The 20,833-nt window shown below is 42.3% G+C and overlaps 3 protein-coding genes across 6 annotated transcripts in view; 2 read left to right on the top strand and 1 right to left on the bottom strand.

The window, feature by feature from the left end:
- arhgdig (Rho GDP dissociation inhibitor (GDI) gamma) overlaps nucleotides 1-8,201 on the top strand; it is a 38,530-nt gene extending 30,329 nt beyond the window's left edge. For all 3 annotated transcript variants that reach the window (XM_064316549.1, XM_064316550.1, XM_064316548.1), the window contains exons 4-6: nucleotides 2,077-2,153; nucleotides 4,714-4,777; nucleotides 6,019-8,201. In XM_064316549.1, coding sequence (XP_064172619.1) covers nucleotides 2,077-2,153; nucleotides 4,714-4,777; nucleotides 6,019-6,218 — 341 coding nt within the window. In that variant the 3' untranslated portion in view covers nucleotides 6,219-8,201. The remainder of the gene's footprint in view (nucleotides 1-2,076; nucleotides 2,154-4,713; nucleotides 4,778-6,018) is intronic.
- Nucleotides 8,202-9,802: 1,601 nt separating this feature from the next.
- eci1 (enoyl-CoA delta isomerase 1) lies at nucleotides 9,803-14,033 on the top strand. Of its 2 annotated transcripts, none has more exons than XM_064315182.1 (7): nucleotides 9,803-9,957; nucleotides 10,849-10,989; nucleotides 11,259-11,386; nucleotides 11,521-11,667; nucleotides 12,153-12,274; nucleotides 12,989-13,167; nucleotides 13,595-14,033. In XM_064315182.1, the coding sequence occupies exons 1-7, from the start codon at nucleotides 9,915-9,917 to the stop codon at nucleotides 13,759-13,761; spliced, it is 927 nt and encodes a 308-aa protein (XP_064171252.1). In that variant the 5' UTR covers nucleotides 9,803-9,914; the 3' UTR covers nucleotides 13,762-14,033. The 2 variants fall into 2 exon arrangements, with proteins under 2 accessions (XP_064171252.1, XP_064171253.1); XM_064315183.1 differs by having other exon boundaries at nucleotides 9,851-9,943.
- A 244-nt stretch (nucleotides 14,034-14,277) lies between these two features.
- Nucleotides 14,278-20,031, bottom strand: dnase1 (deoxyribonuclease I). Its single transcript, XM_064315184.1, has 9 exons — nucleotides 19,766-20,031; nucleotides 18,332-18,473; nucleotides 16,961-17,049; nucleotides 16,599-16,685; nucleotides 16,317-16,432; nucleotides 16,013-16,125; nucleotides 14,933-15,087; nucleotides 14,744-14,837; nucleotides 14,278-14,463 (listed from the first exon to the last, which is right to left on the bottom strand). The coding sequence occupies exons 1-9, from the start codon at nucleotides 19,840-19,842 to the stop codon at nucleotides 14,410-14,412; spliced, it is 927 nt and encodes a 308-aa protein (XP_064171254.1). The 5' UTR covers nucleotides 19,843-20,031; the 3' UTR covers nucleotides 14,278-14,409.
- Nucleotides 20,032-20,833: the final 802 nt, after the last annotated feature.

Raw genomic sequence — 20,833 nt, 5'->3', positions numbered from 1 at the left:
CCATGAGGTGCAAGCGGAGTTGCCAGATTGCTGACTCAACCCCCACATATAGAGAAGGAGATTTTGGAAAAATGCACCGGGCAATGAAATCAGCAAGGAAATCAAAGGAGAAGGCCTATTTAAAAGGAACAATAAGGAGAAAAATCTTTGAATAGTCATATTGATATTGCACCGAATTTGGTAGGAGTTGGACAAATAATTAGGAGGGGTGTTTCCAAATAAATGAAAATAAAATATTTCAGCTTGAGGGGGCTTTCCCCTAGCTTATTGCATTTTTTTTTTAAGTGGCTTTTAGAGTGAGACTTGAAGCCCAAAATGGCTGAAGCTTACCACATGCTGTCAGTAACTGCATGATTTCAACCAATCATTGTGTTGTGCTTTGGAGGGCAAGGTCTAGATTGACAGCTCATTGTAGCCAAAACCTCACTCTCCTGTTGCTAGCCGCAGCTTTCCAAACTACAGATCCTTGTTCAAACGAAATTCCACACGGGTCTCGTTTGTGGTTAGAATTTAAGCAGAGAAAAAAATAAATAAAGGAATAAAAGAACAATAAAAACCTCTGTGTACCTCTTTGCATAATTTTGAAAGTTAAGGGTTAATGTGTATCCCTGTGAGCGTCTCTGTTGTCCTTATCTTGCTGTTCTTGGACAGCGTTTGTGTGTTTAATGAGCAGGTAGTGCATTTAATCTTTGGCACTAACCTATATTTCCCTGCCACTGGAATGCATTGCATTAATGAAGGTTTCATCAGCGCTCCCCCCCTCTCACCCCAAGGGAAAGGGGGGGGGGGGTTACTTGTTTCTAGTAACATGCATAGGGGAAAATAAAAAAGAGAAGAGTTGGCACTTCTCAAATGAGCTGCCTTTGGGTTTATGCAAATAGCCCGGGTATGTTTGCTCTGATCTCACTTTGAAGTTAGCTCCCATCGCTGGTTAAAAAAAGAATGGGGGGGGCTCTGTATATATTCCCTTCCCCAGCACAGGATCAAGGGCTTGCTGGTTTGCAGAGGTGGAGTTGGGGGGGGGAGTGGGGTTGGTGAGGGGAGGGAGTGTGTCTTCACCATGGGGGTTGCATGTTAAAACGTGACACAGTGTGCAAGGGAGGGTACTCACGGCCATGCTAAGGAAACTTACCAGTGGCTCGCTTCACAATAACCGTTTGGACAGTGTAGCTTGTGTTCAATGGAAGGGGTGAATGGGGTTTTTAAATTTTTTTTAAAAACCCTGTGAAAGAATCTTGGTCGGGCATAGGAACCATTGCACAAAGGAGCTGGTCCATAATTGGGTGATTTTTCTGAGCAATTAGGTTAAATAAAGATTCCCTGACAGGAAATCTCTTCCAAACTTACCCCATCGCCCCCAGGCATGGTATGTTCCTTGATAATTTTAAAAAATAAATCTAATGCTTTTTCTCCCCAATTTGGAACATGCAGCCTTTGCTATTGATTTCAGAGTGCAGAGAGGCATAAGCTCTCCTCTAAAGCACATGACGTCAGCCGCCTCTTGTTATCCCACCAGAGTCAGGCTCGCACAGATATGAGTCAGAGGAAGACCCTTCATGCGCGGCATAAGAGGTTGAACGTGTGCACTTGATTGACCGGGACGATCGCTGTTGCGTCATGAGATGTGATCATCCTGGATGATTAAACGCCTCTGGGTGACCCTCGAGCCAATCGTGTGCCACCCTGTGGGGCTGCTGACCAGTCAGAACTGTCCAGATTCAATCTTCTATAAGGCACTTGTTGAATATTGACTATAGTCAATATTAGGACAATAAGGGCTATAATTTAGGCTATGTAGTCCGTTTGGTGTCTTTCCTGTATTTGTTTTCTGACGTTTTTTTTGTCCATTTTAATTGTATGTGTATAATTGTAGTGTATCATTGGTTAAAACCATGCAAAATGACATTATGCCTAAATAACATATAAAGGGTTGTCTTATCAGTGTTTTGAAAACTGCATGTTTTTATAAAAGCAGATCCTCACTTCAATGCAGCAGAGATGCTGAGTTCCAGACGGAGGACAGGGATGTGAAGGAGAGACTGAGCAGAGCTGATGTGTGCCACTGTCTTACTGCAGGTGACCTGGAAGCCCTGAAGAAGCAGAACTTCACCCTGAAGGAGGGTGTGGACTACAAGGTGAAGATCCATTTCAAAGTGAGTGTTGGTTCTCAGCTGACTGGAGGCCGTTGGCTGCTCTCCGCCCCCGACTCTCAGTTCAGTTCAGTCCAGTTTTGCTTTATCGGCATAGCTGTGCATAACAATAGCTAGAGGAATTCACAAAGAAGCAAGACTCAAGACAAACAGGACTAATAAGGGAAAACTACAATGAAGTAAATAAATAAAAATGTGAAAAGCATTTTCTCTTGCTTTCTCTCTCCTGTCCTTTTGCCTTTCTGTCCCTCTACCCTGTTCTCTCTTTCTGTCTCTCTTCATCCCTCTCTCACTCACTCACTCACTCTCTCCCTGTTACTTAATTGTTGCACATAGGCCATGAGGATACCCATACATAGTAGGTACATGGAATGCCTTTACACAATCATAACCCCTTATCACAAGCTGCCGTCCGACCTCTTGGGATCAGTTTGGCCCTGTGCTGGAAATGTGTTTGAATGCACCCCAATGGTTTTATAAAAGACCATCGCCAGTTTGGGCCACTGCCCAGTGTAGTGGAATATTTAGAATGTTCCGGAAACAATGGGGCAGGGTTCTGGAAGGTTAGGGTTAGAGCCTGTTTACAGTGAGGCTGTACACACTGCAGCATTTCCTTCCTCACTTGGCCGAAGGCGACCTGCAGTCCCCATTTTAAACAACTGAACGGAATTGGAGAACTTTAAGTTCAGTAATGCAAAGGGGGACAGGAACTTTTTGTGAAAAGTCCCAGTCCAAAATCTCTATCGCTCCTAATGGGTGGGGGTGTAGCTTGGTGTAGCTGTTCTGGACTTGTGGCTGTGACACAGAGATTGCAGGCTCCGTTTCCAGACTGGCATTGTGCCTTTAATAATGTTCTTCACCTGAATTTCTGCAATAAGTGTCCAGTTTTATATGTACAATGTCAAGAAGGAATTGGGCTGTACACATATGTGCTTGTCTGCTAAGCTGATAAGTAATGCAGGTTAGCTGGCAATACAGAATGTACCCAGCTGTCTTTGGGGTGACATGTTGAAGCCATTTAAAATCCCAGAGCAGCTATTTTTGCTAGGAATGCACATCAAATCCATCAATAATATGTTTTACAGTGCGCCCTCTACTGTGGGACTGTGGGTTTGCAGTGCCTCTCCAATCTGTTGCATACAGAGTGAACTTCTACTAGAATGGAAGGGCAGATATAAAATATATATTCTAAAAATATGCATATAAAAGATGATAACCTGCGAGTGGCATTTGTCCTGTAGTTTCTGCTAGACAGTGATACGCCCTCTTGTGCTTTATCACTTTAACCATTTCAAAATGGTGAACAAAGATTGTGAGCTATCAACCTTGCCTTTTGTGACTGAAAGGTCTACCTTACCTGATCACATGTCTTAGGTTGAGGCTGTCGTTCAGTTTAATCTGGGAAACATTCTGTTCATTTCAAAAATGTTATTCATTTGACAAAATTAAATTCTGAAATGGTACCGAAGTAAAAACTAATAACATGGAACTGCATTAACTTTTCTGATGCAGGAAATCCCACCTTCCAAAGTCCTCCCATGACCCTGCCCTGCAGCCCCTTCCACTATTGTTTTCACCGCCCCCTCCATCCGCCAGTCAGCTCTAGCCCGTGTCCAGCGGTCACCAGAGGGGTAGCCTCTCGCCTCTCCAAACTGGGAGCACCCCACGGTGTAGGGAGAGGGACCCGGGTGGTCGAAACGAGCCCCGCCCATCGTACCGTACTTCCTGTCCCAAAGTGTCGTATCCCCGGGGCACATTAATGGCCTGTGTATGCACAAAGCGCAGTTTCCCAAGCCACCGGCCAACTGGCCCTAAAAATAACCAAAAACAAGTTAGATTGAATAGTTTTCTGAGGGAAAAAAATAAACAAACCAAAAAGCGCGGGTCACAGTGTGTTTTTTTGGAGATACGTATTTTTGGATGTACTGAACGAGAACTGTAATTTAATTAGCACTGAAGGGGTGGAAGGAGAGGGTGGGAGGTGAGAAAACAATTGATGCTGACAGAGTCTCTTGACTGATGTCACGGCAGATTTTCTCACATCTCACGTACGCCCAGAAGGTCATATAACACCAAGAACATTCTGCTCTAGAAGTTTCCAAACATGTAAGTGGGCAAAAATACAAATAAAAACAAATGCTTCTCTCGGTTAACTGTCTGGCTGTGGAAGCTGAAATGGAGCCTGAAAAATCATCATAAAAGGGCATGCTATCTGGAAGCTTACATTTCAGTGCGCTTTATATGGTTTAGGAGAAGCAGTTTCGTTTCTCATTCTGGACCAAAATAACAACACTCTGGCTGTGCCCAAAACAGCTTACTTTCTTACTATTGAGTAAACAATTTTTATACTCAGTAGTAGGCAAGCAAGCAGTTTCAGACGTGGCCTGTGTGATCCAGACTGACAAGGCACCACCTAGCGGTGGCTTGTTGCTAACGCAGTTTTTCCCCGCAGGCGTGTCTTGCCATGGTAACGGTGAGTGTCCAGGCACCGGAAGCCTCACGATGGTGGCAGTGATTGGAAATTAACCTTGGCTTGTTTCTCTGTCCCATCTGCTTCCAACAGGTCAACAGGGACATTGTGTCTGGACTGAAGTATGTGCACCTGACCTATAGGAAAGGCTTGAGAGGTGAGTTCACCTTGTGTTGTGTGCGCAATCTACATTTCAGACATAGCAGATCTCATTCACAGTGGCTTTCATAGCTTATGTTCCTTACACATGCGATCCATTTATACTGCTGCACATTTGTACGGAAGCAATTCAGGTTGAGCACCTTGCTCAGGGGTACGCCTGGGAATTGAATTGTAGGACGGAGTGTAGCACAGTGGGTAAGGAACTGGGCTTGTAACCGAAAGGTCGCAGGTTCGATTCCCGGGTAGGACACTGCTGTTGTACCCTTGAGCAAGGTACTTAACCGAAATTGCTTCAGTATATATCCAGCTGTATAAATGGGTACAATGTAAAAATGCTATGTAAAAGCTGTGTAAGTCGCTCTGGATAGGAGCGTCTGCTAAATGCCTGTAATGTAATGTAATGAACCCACAACCTTGAATTTGCAAGCCCAGTTCCCTAACCAATTTGCTGCACTGCTACACAGTGCATATTTATGCATGCATGGGCAATGCATGTGAATGTTACATGGCCACTACTTGATCACTAGGGAACCTAGCTTATTAAATATAGATGAGAAAATACAGGAAATATAGGACATTTGTAAATAAAAAGTCCCCAATGTCAAGAATTGGTGGTCAGTTGATACTATATTAATGACATGTAATATTACTGCGATAATTCAGCCATTGTACCAAACCGCAGAATTAACGTTGTTTCAACCCAAACACTCGTGTATCATTTATGTGTTTTATTTTGTTGCAAGTCAAGTAATTAATTGACTCACTCCTTGATAGGTATAGGGTTATGGCAGATAGTTATTACCTGTCAGTATTGAACAGTTAGATTTTTCTACCTTTCTCCTTTTTCATTTTCTCTTATTGATGCTGCTGTTGTCATGTCAATATTCACATTTTATTCGGCCCCAAACTGAGCGTTTTATCCTGGATTTTTCCCAGCTGTAATCTGAGGAAACCCTGATTGTCTGAGTTCTGAGTATGCAGGATTCAGTCATTAGGCTTGGCTTTAAAATATCATTGGGCATTCCAAACTAGGAGTGAAAGATTCAAATATTGTGGGTAAAATTGGTTGTAAAGGATTAATATATGAAATGATGGTATGTTTTGTAATATAAGGGAGAAAAATTTTATTTTTATTTTTTTATAAAGCCATTTCCAGTTTTTGTACTGAGCGAACATTTTGGCCATGCTAAGTGTGCACAGACACTGACCACCCCCCCCCCATTGGTTCCCCCACAGTGGATAAGGCAGTGTACATGGTGGGCAGCTACGGGCCACGGGTGGAAGAGCACGAGTTCATGACCCCCTTGGAGGAGGCCCCTAAGGGCATGCTGGTGCGGGGCGGGTACCACATCAAGTCCCACTTCACCGATGATGACAAGACCGACCACCTGTCCTGGGAGTGGAACCTGCAGATCAAGAAGGACTGGGATGAGTAGGGCAGGCTCCGCCCCCTTCAGGCAGGCACACCCACCCCCCAGCCCCCACCACCGTGCGTGACTATGACACGCATATCCAAAAAATAAAAACAAATGTACAAGGAGGAGGTTGGGTTGTGTCTAGAGCCGTGCAGAAAAAAGAAAAAAAAAAAAAAAGCACACGCAGGTGATAAGTGTATTAATCTGGGCCTAAGTTGGGGAAGTGGGTGGGGCAGTGGGTGGGGTTGGGACAGTGAGTGTAGTTTGGATGGACATGCAGAGTAGTGACAGAGAGGAGAATCAGTTCAAAAGCCAGTGAAATTGTGTAAAATGTTTTCTTAAATAGTTGAAATCCTTGCACTTGTATGTAGTAGACCCTTTTTGATGTGTCTAGGCCAATCAGAGACGATTGTGGGAGTTGCACAAAGAGAAAAATCAAGATGGCCCTTTCAAACCCATAATCTGTGACCAAAACATTCCATACCGTACATGTTCCCAGCACTGATTTAGACTCCTTTACTTGAAGCACTGTCTGTGTCCCGCTTACTGCATGCTTTGAATACAGAGAAGAAATGAGTTAGAAAGCCTTCTGGCATGTGACCTACAGTATGAACATAATCTAATGAAGCCCACGTCAAAGGAAGCGAAGATAAGCCCAGCCTACCGGGCACCGGATGAGAAATCGTAATAAAAACGGATGAAACTAGGTTAGTGCAGGAGTCGCTCCCAGGTCCTTAGTATAGAATTGTGAAAATAATTTAATATTGTAAAGCTCTCTCAGTGTAGATGCTCCCCCCAGTGAGGAAAAAAGCTTTGCTGATGGCTTGCTCCATGGTGTTACCATCCTCATCCTCCTCTGGTTTTCTGCATCTCCAGATTCCAATGTCCTGCGCTCAAGTTACCTTTTTTTTTTTTTAGTTCCCCAAAAATAAAAACATTTATAGATGAAGAAAAACGGAAAGAAGCAAGAAAAAAAATAAATAAAAACAAGTCTTGAAATAAAGAGGAATTGTACAGAATAGAGATGCACCACAAACAGTTTAAATGGTCGTTGTACTTATTCGTGGTGATTTATCCACTTGACACATTATCCAGGGTTTTGTTTTCATTTGCCAAGGCTATGCTATGGTAGTCATTTACTCAAGAAAGTATTTTAAATCTCACTATTTTGATTAACAGACACATCATATTCCAGGTATAATCTGCACTGAAATGCATTTTTTGTTTAACACTGAATGTGTAATATACCAAATAATAGTCAGAATGCTCTATGATATTTGTTTTGTTGACGCTTACAAAATATGGAAGAATGCCTTTGAGAAATGTAAGATATGCATGCATAAGCAAAATATTTTGCAGATATTTGAGGCTACTAAAGGAAGTGTATGGGAGTCTCTTTAGTATGCTCAATAGTAAATTCCTGTGGCATCTTCATTTTAACAATGGATGTGGAAAAGCTGAAATGATTTAAACAAAACAGCAGGTGAAGATTTTTGCAGTGTTGTGCAAATAAAATGTTGATTCCTTTTTGTTGCAATTTTCATTTTGATTACCGTAGAATTAGATGTACAAAAAATAGAAAAATAGAAGTTTGCATTCAGTCTGTTCTGATGTTCAAACTACATTTTTATTTTTTAAAAGGATAAATATTGTCAGTGTTGATATACATCTAAATGTCATTCAGAATAAGTCAGAAAATTAGAATGTTGGTGATATTGTCTTGTGTCCTGCATGAATATGAGGAATTCCTTTTTTTAAGAAGTTTACTATAAATGTAATGTTTTTTCAAAAACCCTGATAAACTGCGCAAATTAAACGTTTGTCTGAAGATGAATCACTTCAAGTGTTTTTTCCCCTCTGTTTTTAAAGTCCAAAGTATGATAAAGTGGTCAATATTCTGTGTTAGACTTGGATTTGCACAAAAACCATTGAATGATTATCGCTCCTTTCAATATTATTATTGACATTTATGTGTATCTTTTAATAAAGTCGGGATTTGATCAGTCTCTGTTTCTTTGAAGTCTTACTGCCGAACCCCCCTCCCCACCGGTGTCTCACTTCACCATCAGCATACCTGGCAACCGTTGCAGATTAGAGCTCTGAAGCAGAATCCACTTGAACTTTGCCTTTGACATGAGCCACACAAAACCAACTTCTCCGTTTCAAGTCCCATTTATTTGGAGTAGTTTCTGTGTGTTGTTAGGTTCAGCTATCTGAGCCAATTTTTTATAACTTTTTTAAAAAACAAATATACTTTCTTATTGAGTGATACCAAAAACCATTGGCAAAAGATTGTCATTAATGCAGCTTTATGCATTGAGGGAAGACTGGAAACCTCACCAATTGCCTGCAGAACCAGTTAACATTCAAAGTGATGGAAGCAATGACTGGAAACAATGGCATAGTTTATTTTGGGTTTATTTTTGTTTTATTTTTGGTCTGGAGGCCATAATTTGCTCCACCAATTTTATTTTGGATTGGGGATGGTTCGCCCTTTTTCTTTCCATCTGGATTTGGTGATTGCACTATGGCAGTGGTCTCCGGCAGTGGTCCTGGAGAGCTACAGGGTCTGCTGGTTTTCGTAGTGACTCTACACTTCATGAATCAATTAGAGCAGTTGATTACACACAAACGGGTGCTGATTTTCAGGTGAAAACAAAAACCAGCAGACTCTGTAGCTCTCCGGGACGAGGGTTGGAGACCACTGCGCTACGGTTTTACTCCAATGCTGGGCAACTTGCAGTGCAGAGAGAACTTGCAGCTGAAGCAAGCAATGCTCTCTCATACACTCACCCATCAGCCAGTAACTGTTTTCACCACTACAGTCCACTCGTGCTACTTGGGAAAGCTAGGGTTATATAGAGGATCGGTGTATTTCTCTCATAGGATGATGTAATCTGTGAGCTGCTGGTTTGGAGTCAGGGGGTGCCTAAACAGCAGTAAGTTGATGAACCCTGGCTGACTTTAACCCACCTTCCTCTAATGCAAGAGCGAGTTGGGGTATGTTTTTGGAGTTGTCAGTACTTTATTCCCCAGCACAGAACAGTTGCTCCTAACATACACATCCCTGCTGAAAAAAAGAATAGGCCAGTTATGCTGGAACCAGCTGTTCAACCAGCATGACCATCAGTTTACCTGCATATCTATTCTCATTACCAGCATGATCAAGCTCATCTACCAGCTTGACCAGCATAAAACCAGCATTTCCCAGCTTGGACCAGTAATCTATCATCATTAACCAGCTTGGAACCTATTCTGGCCTACACTTTTATTTTGTTCAGTGGGGACAAAATATGATTTTATGCTTTTGCATGGCGAATGAAGAAGCTATGGCATCAGCTATGGCCAATAGCTGTAAAAACATATGTGGTTATACTCTATAAGGTTGTGTAAAACAGAAATTAAAGAAATCAAGCCATTAGTTGTGTTTTGTTTTAAATCCAGTAACACTACTTTCTGAACTACCCCATGGGGCAATATTTTTCCAAATCTTGAGACGAATGGGATATTTATCATATATAGGACACTCGCACTTCAAAACTCTGTCCCATAACTTTGTAGGTTTTGTTTCCCATTCATCCCACGGCAAGAACAAGGTTAAGTGAACCAATCAGGTGTGAAAACATCATGATAAAAAAATGAAAGCACGCCTCTTTGCTTGTGGTAGGAGCACGTAAGCGCACGCCCAGTTGACAGGGTCAGCTTCGTCCGAGGGAAATGGCAACTGCACTAAGACAGTCTGCAAAGTACGGTCTCTTGGGTTCGTAAAATGCATTATTGCAATTATCACTGTCCTAACAGTAAGACAATAAATACGCTGTGGGCACTTAGCTATAGTATGCGCTGCCTATATATTGTCTTGCTATCGAATTTCGATCTTTATTCGCGAATTGCTTTACCTGAATGGAAACTGGGACAAAGGTCATAGCTAGTTGAAATCGGTGGCTAGCTGACCGTTCATTACATTAGTTAACATTTGCATTAGTTCCAACTGCTAGCTTGCTATCCAACGCTATGTAATGTTTGACTAATATACTGCAGCTCCATACTGTAGAGTCACGCTTGGCTTGTAGGCTTGCTGTTGAGCTAGCTAGTTATAATCTAAAAACGTGGGCCTAGGTGTAGGACGATAGAAATAAGTTGGTATCGAGCTAGAGATGAGCTAACTTGCTTGTTTCTAGCAAAACGCTATTTCCGGAAAACCTGGCAAGTTAGCGGAGAAAGTGCATTAAAATGGTGTTGGTAGGTAAAGTAGCTGGCTAGCTAAGTTGTATAACTACGGTAACTCCAGCTAACTTTATTCATTTAGCCATCTTAAAAGCGTGGCAGGAATAATAACGTTAGGCTGTACTAGCTAGACCTTGCAATTCTGCTAATACGTGTTAACACGTCGTGCAAAGGTTGCGAGCTGGCTAACAATTGGGGAAAGTTGCGCTCTAACCACATGAACACATCAGCGGCTTGTGATACTAGCTAACTTTTAGATTGCTATCAAACAAGCTGTAATTAATAGTTTGTACTAAAACAGTACACAAGGACGTGGATGATACAGCTAGCAAACAAATTGTTCTGCAGCATTGGCTAGGCAGCTATAGCACATAACTACCCAGGTGAAACCGCTGATGTTAATGCCACCTTAATGCTTTCACAGGGAGACTGGCGCCGTTTGTTGTCCCGACGTCTGTCCACGGTCGAAATGGGATCAGTCGCACCGCCTTGCCCTACCTCATGTCAAACCAGAGGCATTCGTCGTCTGGCACAAAAATTAAAGTGGACCTAGACGGCAGCACTGGTAAAAGTCACCGCCCGTCTGTAGTGTGACATGACCTTGGGACAGTCATGTCAGTGGGAATCTAACATGCAGGCAATGGGCCATATCTGATAATAGTAACTAAGTTAAAGGTCATGGCTACTATCTAAAGCTAGTCTAAGGTATTCTGAAATGTAGGTTGACTCCAGGAAAGTACATCATACAACAATAGAACACTACTTGCTATAAATTTTAATTAGTTGTTGGAGTTCACTAATGTGTGTTGTGACCGGAGCGTTTTTGTGATGCAGGGATCGCAGTGATGAGGTTACAGAGTCCCCCGGTGAACAGTCTCAGTCTAGACTTCTTGACTGAGTTTGCCATCAACATGGAGAAACTGGAGCTGGACAAGAGCTGCAGGGGCTTGGTCATCACCTCTGTGAGTCACCTGGGTTCACCTTGGCTCACCTGAGCAGATTCCATCTTCTTCCCTCCCGAAATGTTGCGTTTTGCATGTGGAAATGTCCTCCTTTTTACGTTGAAGTTCTGTCACTTTCATGTGATGTGCTGCAGGCCCTGCCAAAGATCTTCTCTGCGGGCCTGGACATCCTGGAGATGTACGGCAAGAGTCCGGAACACTGCGGAGAGTTCTGGAAGGCTGTTCAGGAGATGTGGCTGAAGCTGTACGGCTCCAACATGGTGACAATAGCTGCTGTAAACGTGAGTGCGAGTCCCTATGGTCCTGTTAAACTGTTCTAGGCCTCATTGTCTGGTGTCACATACAAACCGTGCTCGTGATGACTGTGGCCGGTAGTGCAGTTTGCTTAAGTGTCAAGTAAACCAAACACGGGCGGGTTTCAGTGAGCCAGGATTACAGTGTTGCGTTGTGCACCAGAACCCCCCGCCCCCTCACCCAACTCCGGTTCTAACGAGTGCAACTGTTCAGCTGCACCCAAAGGTCTTCCTCGGACTCACATCTGCATAAGCCCGGCTCACAAACTGTGTGATAACAAACAGCTGCTGGCATCACGTGCCTTCCAGGAGAGCGCATGCTTGTCTGTGCTCTCCTGAGTAGATGACACGGTGCCATTGAGCACCGAATAATTATGATCAGGCGTTCAAAAAAACATATGCAAAGGCAATGAATGAGTTTGCCTACTCTCTTGATGAAAATTTTTTTTTCTTTAATCCCTCCATCCATTCAGGGCTCCAGTCCGGCGGGGGGCTGCCTGATGGCTTTAGCGTGTGACTACAGGATAATGGCTGAAAACCCCCGCTACGGCATCGGGCTCAACGAAACCCAGCTGGGAATCGTGGCGCCCTTCTGGTGAGAAGGCTGCAGTGTTCTGATGAAGCACCGCCAGTCTCAAGCATCTTAATTCCTTTTGACACAAACACCGATACGAACACCTGTGTAAATGCGGCATGATAGGGGTGGAGAAAATGGACACAGACATTGCAAATTCATAAATTGTATATTATCATCACATGAAATTTTACTAGTGAACATGTTCTTGCTAACTCATTGGAATTTCTTACATACAGTATGTTTTTCTTAATTTATGTGTCAGATCCATAGATATGTTTCTTTTTAGATAAACATCAATGTACTCGTGTGTTAAGTTGCCACTGCATTGCAGCTTGATGTGGGTGATTGGATAAAGGTGTCAAATTCCAGTCCTGGAGGGCTACAGTATCTGCAGGTTTTTGTGGTTTCCTGTCAAACTGGCAGTCATCTTATGCCTTGGAAACCAGGTATGTGGACTTTTGATCCAATTGACTTTTGAACCAATCATTGACTTAGATTGCTCACTGAAGTGCTGAAACGCACCAAAAAGTAAACCCTGCAGCCCAGGCCTGGGGTCTGACCCCTCTATTTTAGGAGGCCTCAAGAAGAAAAGGTTTGGGAACCTCTGTTGGAAAACCATGGCTTGTCAGTGTGTAATGAAAAGCAATCGGTTTCTCACCTTACCAAAATGGAATAAACTGCAGCACACACAAATATGAGGACTTTTGGACCTTTTTCTGCGCGTCTTTGCAGGTTTAAGGACACAATGGCGAACACAGTGGGACACCGGACCACGGAGCTGGCACTGCAGCTGGGACTCCTGTATAGCGCCCCGGATGCTTTGCGAATCGGCCTGGTGGACCAGCTGGTGCCGGAGGACCAGGTCGTGAGCACTGCCATGGAGACCATGGCCAAGTGGTTTGCTATCCCAGGTTGAGACTCTCAATTTTTATGACATAGTTCAGTGGCTCTTAAAGTGTGGTTTGGGACCTATAGGGAGGACATGCATACTACTGTTTAGAGAAGTCATGGGATGGGATGGGCCTCAGTTATGGTTGGAAGTTCTAAATTAAGGGAGAAAAGAAGAATGGGGTAAATTTGTTGGGATAAAGCGAAAGTGGTGGAAAAATTGGGAAAGCACCATTTCATTTTTTGCAGAAAATTGTCAGGACTGCAGTTTGACTGTACATTTGCATATCAAATAGAAGAGCATATTTGTGAATGGACTAACTTGTCTTTAACCTATAAAAGGCTTTTCCAGATAAATTATGCACTCAAATAAATAAAAGCCATTGTGAGACTCCGATTTTGACTTTTCTCAACGTAGTCTCCCGGTCTGTATTTTTTTTTTCCCCCTAGACCATGCCCGTCAGATCACCAAGTCCATGATGAGGAAGCCGACCATCGACAAGATGGTCTCCAACAGGGAGTCTGATATCAACAACTTTGTCAGCTTCATCACCAGGGACTCCATCCAGAAGTCTCTCCGAATGTACATGGAGAGTCTGAGGAAGAGGAAGCCGTGAGACTAGGGTGTGAAGAGGCAATGGAGATTGTGGTGATGATGATGATATGGTTGCTGCTGCCACCGGTGCAGTGCGAGCGGCTCCTGGCCTGTCTGTTAAACTTTCATTCTGGTATCTGCTTTTACTGTGAAAATGGCCGTTTCCTTTTAGGAAGGAAAAGCTCTCACTCACTTTTGTACTAATGAACCGAAACGCCTTCGTTCTCTCTGAAGGTCACGTTATAGAGATGTTTTGTTTGGATTCTCACTGTTTGCAAGTAAAAAAAACAAAAATATTTTGACATGGACAGTGAATTATTTTCTCCCACTGACACACTACCTCCTGGGTTATTACTCAGATAATGTATGTAGCCTCTTATGTGGTATCCGGGAAACTAGCACGCTTTCAAAAGGGGAAAGCAGTGGGAAAACATTGCTGAAATAGTGTAAACAATGAAATGGGAACTTGGAAAAAGTGTTTTGGCTTTTCTTTTAGAGAAACTAGTTTTCTAGTATTACACAAAAATGACTGGCATGGTCTTTTTCAAACTTTATTTGATATCTGCAAAAACCACGTTTCTGAATGTAATTGGATGTGTTCTTTTCCGTTGATCTGGTCATTGCCTGTGCAGATAAATGGCAGGAGGTTGTCTCGGGAAGCAGGGCGCACCTAAGGGCCGAAGAGCTGGACCTCAACAGCGAAATGATCACTGACTGCTAGAGCCTGGGTGGAGAAGAGACCAGTAAGGGTAAAGCAAGTGGAAGTCCAGCCCTGCCAATACTTTTGTACCAGCGGCCTGCGAGCAGGATTTTAACATAGTCCTTAAAGGACTACAGTTCTACATTACGTCCTCAGCTGGTACAGGTGATGTGACCCAACACAGATTTACATAAATAGCCTGTGCATACATGACTGATTTACATGTCCTTGGTGTTGTGGTCATTGTGATTACTGATCCCATATTGATACTCTAATTAAATGGCTGCATGGTATGTGGACTCACCATGTCGAGTTTAAGCTTTAGCGAGGTCATGTAGTCGTAGACCGAGGCAGAATGAGGAACCACCGCTTCCATCATGGTCGTGGTGGCCACGATCCTGTTTTGGAGAAAACGCCAGACGGGTGAGCATGAGAGCAACAAACGCCGGGAAGGTATTGGTGGGAATAATGGATCTATCGTTGTTTTTCTCACCGATCGTAAGGGCAGTTTGTGTGTGAAACGGTGGTGTCCGCACTGTCTGGGATCAGCCAGTGAAAGCTCTTATCCGTGTACAACCGGATCTGCTGCCAGTCAGAGCCAGCCACGTAGTTGCATCCGGCATTAAAATCTCCCAAAAGAATGATGTTCTGGGAAAGGGAAAATGGAGGAGAAACATTTTAATCGGTATATTTCATAAGTGCTCTGTGAAAAGGACATGGAAGAGATTCTGAGCTTTGAATAACATTTATCTCTGGCGTAAAGTAGGTATGAATCACCCATGATGACAGGCTGGGAACTGTAATATGTAGAAACATTAAATATAGCTCATTGCCCTTTACTTTGAGAAACAATTTTTTAATGAAATTTTTTCTAGTCCCATGAATTTATGAATATTTGTATCAACTGAAAGAATGTGACAACATGAATTCAGTTTACGTCGAACTAGCCCCTGCTTCTCCACTCTGCACCCTGTTCCACTACAAGGCTAAGCAGTGATGGGATGCGCATACAACTGCCATTGCGCTTTGTTAAATGAGAGGTGCTACTTGCTTTGCTCAGAAAGCATATTTCTGTAGTTATAGCATATTTCATGTTGTCTTAAAGGTTTCTTTTAAGGCCCAGTCATGTTCACCAGTCCTGCTCAGTAGAGTGCACACAAGCACGGGCTCTCTTTCCAACTGACGTCAAGATAAGCGCCTGTGTCTTTTCCATACGGCCTATGGTCTTTTCACACCGCTGTCCACAATTTGAGGCCCCGGGGCACCCAGTTGACCAGTAGGGGTTGCTGTGGTGGACGAGACAACAGAACTAAATAAGAATTTGCAGCCTAAAGTTTTGTGGAAGAGACACGTTCGTCCCATTTTCATAAATCTCTTGTGTCCTGTTAGGCTTCCGGAGATGGGCACTGGCACTGTCCGAATTCAGGCCAACAGCTGTAAGAGTCACCCAATAGCGCCCTGAAAGGCCCTTTCTTACAGTGTTTATTGGGCTGTCTTCCAAACGGTGAACAGCGGTGGGTTGAATAGCTATACTTGTTTCTCGCATTTTGTTTTTTGTATCTGGTGTACTCACGTCGGTATTCCATCGAGCTCTGATGTCAACAACGACATCGTATAGGGCATCGATTTCCTTCACCGCATCATCTGGAGAAGTGTGCTGAGGGACCAGGGCGAATTCGGGGACACCTGAAAAGGTGATCACACAAAAATGCAAGTTTATTTAAAAAAAAACTGATTTCACAGACCAATTTGCAATTATAATTGTTATGAGCGTAACGGAAATGGTCATTTCTACTGACGCATAAAGGCATAAATGTTGCTACTTTCACGTCGACTAGTAGCAGGAGATGATGTCACTACTGAGAAACTTCACGCACGTGTATGGGGAGATGAAAACATCACCACAAAGGGCTCCCTGTTGAAGGTATCAGTTCCAGAGGCCTCGGCTCCATCATCATATGTGAAGTTCTTGACCACAGACACCGAATCCTCTCTATTTTGGGGAATCATGGGAATTGTTACAAGTATGGAAAGTGTGAAAGCCCCTAGATTGAACCATTTTGCAACCAATAACCTTGAATAGGGTTCCTCTGTGTACACATAAAACATTGAAAGTAGCTTTTCATATATTTGGAGAAGGAATTTACATATAATTTTACCTGTAGAGATAAAGGTACCTCTCCTGGTAGGTATTTCTCCCAAGTGGTTCACTGACTATATACTTGTATTTGTGAGGTGATGATCCCCTGGATAAAAAAGTGTTTACATTTATTTTATTTTTAAAATCTAAAGCCACATGGATAGAACATGGACATTAAAATAAATTTCAATTCAAGCTGAGCTGCATGCCTCACAATGCCATTAGTTGTCATGAGTTGTCTCTTACATGTTCACTTGCCTCTTCTCTCATTTGTCTCTTGTCTAGTAAATCATGTAATTGAATAATTTTTTGATAGACCTTATATAAAGTGACAAAAAATTGCTGTGATTTATTTGTTTCCATGGTGAAATTGGTTCTTACCCATTGACGTTCTGCATCAGTTTCTTGGTGGCAGACAGATCACTGTCTCTGACCTCCTGAATCAATAAAATATCATACATGTGGACTATCTGTTGGAGGAAAAAAACTGCACTCAAATTCAGTAGAGCTTCAGTGACCCTCACAATGTACTTATTGCTTTCCTATTGATATTAGACTATAGAAACCTACAGTATAGCAAAAAGTGGATCAAAAACAAGAGTGGCATAGTGCAGACATTTGACTGAACTGGTGGTGCAGTGGTAACAGAAGTGGTCATAAAAATAAAATAAAAATAATGATAAAATTAAGGTTGCATTTCAGTTTTGGTATAACATTTCTAAAACAGCCACCCTCCGGGATGGGTACGTACAGCCATGCTGCACAGTAAGATTAAAAAGAGCAGGTTTCGTGTGCCATTCTGTTGCAGATACACCATTGGAAAAATACGCAGCCTGGCCAGAAAAAAGTTGCACACTCTAATATTTTGTTGGACCGCCTTTAGCTTTGATTACGGGGCGCATTCGCCATGGCATTGTTACGACAACCTTATGCAACATTTTATTTCCGTCCTGAATTGCATTATCTTGTATTGACGACAGGAGAGTCGAACCACTCCGTAAAGTCTTCTCCAGAACATCCCAAAGACTTTCAATGGGGTTAAAGTCAGGACTCTGTGGTGGCCAATTCATGTGTGAAAATGATTCCTCATGCTCCCAGAACCACTCTTTCACAATTTGAGCCCGATGAATCTTGGCATTGTCGTCCTGGAATATGCCCGTGCCGTCAGGGAAGAAAAAATCAATTGATGGGATAACCTGGTCATTCAGTACATTCAGGTACTCAGCTGACTTAATTTTATTGCCGCATAACGTTGCTGAGCCTAGACCTGACCAATTGAAGCAACCCCAGATCATAACACTGCCTCCAGAGGCTTGTACAGTGGGCACTGTCCAAAAAAATCCAAATGGCCACTTTTTTTTTTGGCCAGGCAGTGTAGTAGTGTAGGACCCAGAAAACCATAACATTTTATGTAAAGGAGTGTGGCCAGTGTGGGACGGAATGCATGCCCAAGTTTAAAGCTGTCTAATGCTGCTTACCCAAATTGAAAAATAAAAGGATGTTGGGCACTCAAGTTAAACTGTACAGTCTATTAAATAATTACAGTTAACCTGTTGAAGGTATGTAATGCTGAAATATTGGTAATGGTAAATGCTTAAAATGTGAAGTTTAAGGCGAGTGCAACTTTTTCATGTTATGAAATATAATGTCCATGCACAAGTGTCCATCATTTCCTGAACTGCAAAAGCCCTGGATTTGGCCTTTAAAGTCCTTTAAAATTTGATTTTAGCGCTCAAGATTTGGCTCGCTCACTTTGACTATAATATCAACCAAGGTGGCATTTGATGCTTTTTTATCACCAAATGATCTGATGTTGAAGGCGCCAATAAACAGGGATCCTGTGGACAGCTCCACAAATGCCAGGATCAGCAGGAAAGCACCGATTATCTTCATTCTTAATTTGGGAGCAAAGAAAGAAACAAAAGCAGGTAACAGAAAACAGGTAGAATCCAAATACATAAAATTATAGTCAAAACATCCATCCTCAAAGTTTCAGGAAAGTCATTGACTCTTGTGGAAGAATATGCTGTTTAATTATGGTTTTACATTATATATTCATATAACATAAGTGATTAAATATGTTACATTACATTACAGGCATCTGGCAGATGCTCTTATCCAGAGCGACGTACAACAAAATGTATAACCATAACAAGGAACAAGTGTGTTGAAAACCCTAGAGGGAAGTACCGTTCCAAGTGCAGGGAACGACCGCGTAGTTTAACTTGGACCCTGTAGGTTAATCTGATTAATATGTATTCTTTTAACAGTTTTCATGTGTAATGACTAACTCCCAAATTCTTACCTTTGTGTGAGGAGAACATGCTGTTTATTAAAATGCTTAAATCTCAAGCATGAGATAATTACATGTGCTTTGAGATACTCCATGCAATTCTGTTACCATTCAGACTGGTTCCATGTACAGGAGGTGCCCCCCTTTTCCTACTTTCTCTCTCTCATGCTGAAAAATAATTGGGCCCTGTGTCTTATCTTAGTTTTGCTAGCAAACTGAAATGTCAAGGTTGCTGAGAGAAAAGTGTATTTGTGTTAATTATGACGAAGACGTAATTGCTGGGAAATGTTTTTTTGCAGGATAAGTGTACGTGAGGCATGCAAGCACAGAACCTAAAAGATACATTCCCGATAAAAAGTGTGCAGTTTCTTTGTTATGTTGAGTTCATTGCGGTATGCCGGGGATCCCCTGTCCATCCGCACATACTGTCATTGTGCTCCTACAGTCTCTGTACTAAAGCACTTTGATTTAAATTGATCCTTGCTTTCAGTGTTGAGTGTGTTTTAATTCAACATATATGGAATTTACTACACCCGACCAAATCTACTGAGGAAACAGCAATAAGGTGTTTCTCCACACTCAAGGACAGAAATGTGATGCATATTCAAACAATGCAGCTTCAATAACCAACTAATTCTTAGATTGCAATAACAGTCCTCATGATATACATTTATGTTGCCACAAAGCTTTAGAATGCACCCTCATTGCTCCTTTAAGGATGAAGTTTTCAGGTATTAAAGCCAAAATGCAATTTCATGAATGTAATTTTAAAATCACGGGAGACCGCCACCTGGAGCATACTGCCTTCATAATTGCCTTATGTTCTTTTTACAGTTTTATACTTGGCAAGGTGTTACAAACGTAAACCATATGGCAAATAAAGGACTCTTTACCTGAAGCTGTGTCTGGTTCCTGGCTGTGTGAAGAGATGAGAAGGATCCTTTTGGCTGTCTTTTATATGGCTTGCCATATAATGTGTAACCTGTTCCAGGACAGGTTAAAAAAAAACAAAAAAAAAAACGTGTGAAACCCTTTCATGTGAAACAGATTTTATTGTTGGTGGCTGAAGACTAGTGGAGGGAGGGGGGTTTCACTGGATAGTGAGGGTGATAGCTGAATACGTCTATGTGCATGAAGCACACATTTTGAATAAAACTGAGGACCTTGACGATAAGCCTGTTCAAACACAACATGCAGAAAAAGAAATACATAATATGACTGTGTGGTGTGGGGATGGCTGGTTTAAGCAGCCACACCTGTCCTGGGTCAAGCTAATTAGACCTGGCCAATTGGATAATTGGTTAAGAATTAGATAATTGGCCAGACTAATTGGACCCAGGAACAGGAGTGGCTGCACCTGTGCGTAGTGAGGTAATCACTGCGCACAGGTTAAATCTGCCATCCCCACCCACACCAGGGAGCTTCTCTGTCATGACAGTGTTCAAGATCTGCTCACTTGGCTGTAACATCTTACCAAACCCTCGTCAATAAATGTGGACTGTTGGAACATCATCTCCCTGTGTCTCTGTGCTGGAGGGCCCCTAGGAAAGCCACTTCGGTGGCCTGTGGCAGGCGTGTTTGCCACAGACTGTTTTCCAGTAAAAATGCATCATTCATCAAAGTTTTTCAGTAGGCTACTCTCCTAATTCAACATAAGCTTCAGAATGAAGGAATTTTGAAAATGACAGGTTTATATATTAAGCAGTCCAAGTTAAAGTGTTTGTTATAATGTATGAATCTTTGGAATCAGACTGCATATTCATAATGAATATATACATTTAACACGTACTTGGACACGTGTATACCCAGTTTAATGCCTTAGATTACAGGCAATTTAACTGACCTTGTGGATTCAAAATTAGCAAGTGATTTTATTTGCAGTTGCCTCCTATTTCCTATAATTATACTATACGTATGTGATGTTAAATATGCATTTATGTTCTCAACGACAACAACGAATT

This window comes from Anguilla rostrata, chromosome 17, assembly GCF_018555375.3.
Source record: "Anguilla rostrata isolate EN2019 chromosome 17, ASM1855537v3, whole genome shotgun sequence".
NCBI lineage: Eukaryota > Metazoa > Chordata > Actinopteri > Anguilliformes > Anguillidae > Anguilla > Anguilla rostrata.
The sequence above is the reverse complement of the archived record's forward strand: the minus strand, read 5'-3'. Positions and strand labels throughout refer to the sequence as shown.